Source organism: Spermophilus citellus (assembly GCF_964194105.1).
Source record: "Spermophilus citellus genome assembly, chromosome: 3".
Taxonomy (NCBI): domain Eukaryota; kingdom Metazoa; phylum Chordata; class Mammalia; order Rodentia; family Sciuridae; genus Spermophilus; species Spermophilus citellus.
This window is the reverse complement of record NC_138184.1, coordinates 103,056,677-103,061,999: the sequence shown is the minus strand read 5'-3', so window position 1 is coordinate 103,061,999 and position 5,323 is coordinate 103,056,677. Positions and strand designations below refer to the sequence as shown.

Here is a 5,323-nt window from a genome sequence, read left to right as displayed (position 1 = left end):
AACAATCAACAGGTTTTTACTCGTGGACGTTTTTAAAACCTGTTTCACTCTCAGTGCCCTGGAAGCCACTCTGGGTTTTGTAGGCATTCGCTGTGCCTACCTGGTGGGCATTCCAGTTTCTGGAACTGGACCCCAAGCCACCCACATCACCTGCTCCTGCATCCTCTTGAGCAGCTCCCACCCTGCCTGGGCCTTCCCTCCACCCTGGCCTCGCTGATGGGAGACAGGTGGTCTCTGTCACCAGCTTGATTCCTGAACACACTTGAGGACTTGGCCAAGGCCGGCGTCAGCTTCTGCCCAGCCTTGACATGCTTAGTTAGGGCTCAAAGATCTCAGGAGCCACTGCCCAAGTCCAAGATCTGAGCAAGACATGAGCCGTGGACAGCTCAGACTATTCTGTGGCTCCTCCACCGCACTGGGGCTGGATTGTGCCCTTGGGTCCTTCTGGTGAGAACTTGGGTCCAGCCATGCCCTGCCCAGCAGAACCCAGGCCTGTGGCCGCTCTTCAGCTGCCCTGGTGAACACTGTAAGAACTGACCACGGGGAAGGGCTCAAGCTGCCCCACAACTCCCCCCTGGCAGGCCACCCTGTCCCCACAGTCCAGAGCTGCTGCTGTGAGGTGGCCCGCTTCAGATTGAGGTACACAGCAGATCAATTGAACAGCATTGACTTAGTCCTCTGAATTGGTGGCAAAGACCCCGTGGGAGGCCAGTCTAGGCTCATGGGCACACCACAGCTTGGCAGCCAAGGCTGTCCTTGAGGACCTGTGTCACAATGAAGCCCCCAGGTCCAGCTACCAGGCTCCACAGCAACCAACCTGCCTGCATGAAAAGCTTCTGCAATTCAGGCCTGAGCGATTCTGTCAAACCCGGAGATATCCAGAACTCTCCAGCTCTCAGTGCACACCTAGAATTTGCCTAAGAAGCAAAGGGAGAGAGTCTTCTGTTCTCTCCCCACAGAGAAGGCAAAGCTCACCAGGCACAGGGACTACTAGCAGCAAACTAAAGAACGTCTTTTATTTTTAATAAAATAGTGGAGCATGAAAAATCTCATATATTACAGATATACACCGGCAGGAACCCCCCTTCCCTAACTGGGTAAAGAGAAAGCACTAGACAAAGTTTGTCTTTGCTGCCCAGTGCTGCTTGATCTATTCATGGGAATCATTTGTTTAACAATAGAAAGAGTCAATAAGCCCTTTGGGTACTTTTGAATGATCCTACTCCTCCTCCCCCCTCCTTTCCACAAATTAGCCCAAATGTGTATAACATTGGCTTGGTTTCCATTAAAAAGCCACAGAATGTAATGCTCAAGCGTTTCCAGGGCCGGCCCCTCAGTTCTTTTGTTAGGAGATTTCTTTTGTTGTCTTTATGAACAGAGCAAAATACTTGTTTTTCTTTTTATTTTCATGGAGAGAGAAACAAACTTATTGCACATCTTTGGTTCCACACGGTTAGATTAGGTTTCGGAGAGGTTTCGGTCTTGGAAAAAGACCTTCCATGAAGCTGGAGACTGGAGTCTATTTTAAGGGACTCCAAAGCCACCCAAGGATGAAGACTGGTCAGGGTCTTTCCTCTCTGCACAGGTCTTGTGTCCCACACAGCGACCTCCGACCTTGCTGGGGGTAGGCCCCCTGGATGGCTTCTTTTGCCACCCCAAGGGGGGCTCTTTAATCTGCGAAAATAGTGGTCTGGCCTCTCATTTATAAGTGGGTCGCAAAGCCAACTCCAGCACACAGATGCGCATTTGTGGAAGGGTCTGAACAAAAGTTCTCTGAGGGCTGAATCAATGACTTTACCACCAATTAGTTACACCGGAGACTACTGAACTGCGGAGCGGCCCTTCACTGAGGAACAGCACAAAACAAAACCCTTGAAGTACATTCTTACTTTTAGCGTATCATGGTATTCTGAATTTCGGGGTAAAAACTTTCCATTTATTTGCATTTAAAAAAAAAACCTTTTATTTAAAAAACCAACCAGCCAAAGCCAGGAACTGCACTCTGTTTGGGCCCTGCTCGCCTGCCCGCCTGCCTGCCAGGTCCTTCCCTCCTGGCCCTTCACACACAGGCAGGAGGCTGGGCGGGGATCTCGTATTTCCCAAGATGAGGTTTCTGGGGGTGCTGTGCTTTTTTGTAAATCCCAGAGCTGGTGATGACGCTGGCGGGTTTCCGGCGGCTTTTCCTCTTTAACCTGCGGCTGCAGACCTGCTGCCAAGACTGCAGGGTCTTGGAAGTCCAGATCCACACGCCACTGGTAATGCCCACCACCAGCAGCATGGAGACCTTCACCATGAAGATCTCCACAGCGGGGATGGAGGCGGCCATCAGGCAGTCCAGCGCCTTGGTCTGGTTGTTGACCCTGCACTTGTGCTGTAAGGCCAGCATCTTCCAGTAGTCCATATTGAGGCGCTCGTATAAGTAACAGGCGATCACACAGGTGGCCGGCACGGTGTAGAGCACTGAGAAGACGCCAATGCGCACCATGAGCTTCTCCAGCTTGTCTGTGTTCTCCCCGCCCGTCTTCATCACCCTCCGGATGTGGAACAAAGCCACGAAGCCCGAGAGGATGAAGGAAGTGCCGATGATGAGGTAGCAAGCCAGCGGGACCAGCACGAAGCCCGTGAGGGCGTTGACGTCCATGCTGCCCACGTAGCACACCCCCGTGAGCTCATCCCCGGCCACCCTACGCATCACCAGGATCAGGATGGTCTTCACCGCGGGGATGGCCCAGGCCGCCAGGTGGAAGTAGCTGCTGTGGGCCTCAATGGCCTCGTGTCCCCACTTCTTTCCAGCTGCCAGGAACCAGGTGAGCGTCAGGACCACCCACCACAGCGAGCTGGCCATGCCGAAGTAGTACAGCACCAGGAAGACTAGGGTGCAGCCGGTGCTCTCCAGTCCCTCCTGAATCACGTAGAGCTGACCGCTGTCCCGGTCGCAGGCGATGCTCTCCGCGCCTGCAAAGAGGCGGATGATGTAGCCCACGGAGTAGACGCAGTAGCACATGGAGAGGAAGATGATGGGGCGCTCGGGGTACCGGAAGCGAGCCGGGTCGATGAGGAAGGTGAGCACGGTGAAGGCACTGGAGAAGAAGCACAGCACGGACCAGACGGCCAGCCAGACCACCGCGAAGCGCTTGTCGGCGCGGCTCCAGTACACGTCCACGCCCGGCGTGCAGAGCGGCGCGCACGACGCGCTCTTCTCCACGTGATGGAACTTGCCGGGGTTGTCGCAGCCGACGCGCCCAGAGCTCCCGTCTTTCAGGTGGTGCTCCTGCGCGCTGTGGGGCCGCTGTGGCCTGAAGAGCGGCGGGAACATGCCTGAGCCCCGGCTGGGCTCCTCTGAGCCATTGTTGGGCGCCTCCATGCACAGGTAGTTGGGGTCATTCTTGTTGGGGAGCTTACTGCAGTCCAGGGAGTCGGGCCACTTGAAGTTGAACTGCTCCATGATGGGCGAGCACTTGAGCCGGGCCTGCTCGCACATGACCCGGCAGGCAGGGATGGGCGTGGAGACCTGCTCGGTGCACATCGGAGCGTACAGCGAGCACAGGAAGAAGCGGAGGTGGCCATGGCAGCCGTACTCCACCAGCGGCGCAAACTCGTGCAGCTGGATGGCGGCCTCACGCTGGTTTTCATGGCCCATCAGGTTGGGCATGCGGGTCATGTTGTAGCCAATGTCCTTGCACATCGGGATCTCTATAGGCTGGCACTTGCCGTCACCAGGTCGCTCCATGTCCATGGAGCTGATGGCGGCGCACGAACCCATCACCTGCAGCACCAGCCACAGGCAGGGACCCGGGCGCTGCATGGTGACGTCCGAGGTGCCCTCGCAGGGAGGTCCGCGCCCCTCAGAGCCGCCGCTCCGGGGCACGGGCTGCTGGCCTGGGCTCCGCGCCCCTGCTCGGGCTCCCGCCCATGCCCGCCCAGCCTGCCCGAGCGCTGCGCACAGCGCCCCCGGCCCTGCTCTCTGCTCCTGGCCTCCGCCGAGCCGGGTCGGCGGGGGAGGGGAGCAAAGTTTGCAAACAATACCGGGAAGCGAGCGAAGCCGCTGGAGCTCTCAGCGCCGCCGCCCCGCGCGGGCTTCAACTCACTGCCGCGGCAAACTTTGGCCTCTTCTTGGCGCGCCGGGCCCGCGCGTCCGGAGAGGGCGGGCGGCGCGGGCGCACAGAGGCCCGGCCAGCTCGCGGCGCCCTGCGGCCCGGCGGCTCCTCCCTCCCTGCGCCGGCCTCGCCGGGCCCAGCTAGCAGCTGTTGTGAGGTTTGTGTCCCGGGATGAGAAGACTGGCAAAAAGGCAAAGGGGAAAAAAGCCGAGCGGTGACAGGCCCCGCCCCCAGGCCGCCGCCCCGCCCCTCCACTGCTTTGCATGAGAAAGCCGAGCGCCCCGGGCAGCCTCTGCGCGCCGCCCCGCCGCCCGCCCGGGCCCCGCGGGGGCCGAGCCCCCAGCCGCTGCGCCCGCCCGGCGCACCCCGCCAGGCGCGCGGGGCCCTGCGCGCCGCCGCCCTGCCCGGAGGTCCCGCCCGCTCTCCGCCCTCTCTTCGCCTGGCTTCCAACTTTGCCTCCCGCGGCGTTCTCTGCCTGTGTCCCCTTTCCCGGGGGCGGGGGGATGGGTCCTCGGGATTGTCCCCCGCACCCCAAGGACTGTCGAGGTTACGGGAAGTTCGGGGACTGGCGGGAGCCGGGGTGGGGGTGGTCCGCGGCAGGGGGCCAGGGGTGCATCTTCCCCTACTTTTATGGTGGGTCCCAGGCCGAGGGAGCTTTCAAAGAGAGGTGGGATTTGCGTTTTATGGCTTTGGCCATAAAACGGCCCCTTGGCTTGTAAACCTGCCCGCATCTTCAGGAGGTCCGGGGGGTTGCCAGCCTGGGGCGCGGGGTTTCGGCTCCGGGGAGGGGTTTGCTTTGAAATTTCTAAGAGGCGAGGGAAGGGGCGGGGGAGGGGACCTGGGAATCCAGATTTTAGGGCCGCTCATCCGAGGTCTCCTCAAAGAAGGCGGGAGGGGAGGCTCCCAGGCCTTTCACCCCCAGCCAGGGCAGTGGGACTTGAGTCACAGTGACCCGCCCGCCTGGGCTTCAGAGTTGGGGGCCTCGATCCGAGCAGGGCTCGCTGAGTTTATTTATTATAGGAAGTCATTCGTTCCTCGGTATTTATATTATTTGGTGAGTGGTTCGCCGGCCTCAAGAGACCTCAAGCGACTGGCCGGTAAGCTGTGCCGGGCCGGTTCAGGCCGGGACCCGACGTTCAGAGCCAAAGGCGGAGGCGCAGGGCTGGCTCTCCAGAGAGAGGAGAAGCGTGGTCCCCTCCTTCCGCTTCTGCCTTCCTGCCCTCTGT

At 59.7% G+C, this 5,323-nt stretch overlaps 1 protein-coding gene across 1 annotated transcript; it reads right to left on the bottom strand.

Annotated features, from left to right (window-relative positions):
- Positions 1 to 988: 988 nt before the first annotated feature.
- On the bottom strand, positions 989 to 4,274 carry FZD10 (frizzled class receptor 10). The gene has a single exon (XM_081283790.1). It carries the CDS (start codon positions 3,803 to 3,805, stop codon positions 2,060 to 2,062), a length of 1,746 nt encoding a protein of 581 aa, XP_081139916.1. The 5' UTR covers positions 3,806 to 4,274; the 3' UTR covers positions 989 to 2,059.
- Between the last annotated feature and the right edge of the window lie 1,049 nt (positions 4,275 to 5,323).

Excerpts from the sequence above, each read along its gene's own strand:
- FZD10 (XM_081283790.1), bottom strand. The coding sequence starts at position 3,805 with ATGCAGCGCCCGGGTCCCTGCCTGTGGCTGGTGCTGCAGGTGATGGGT.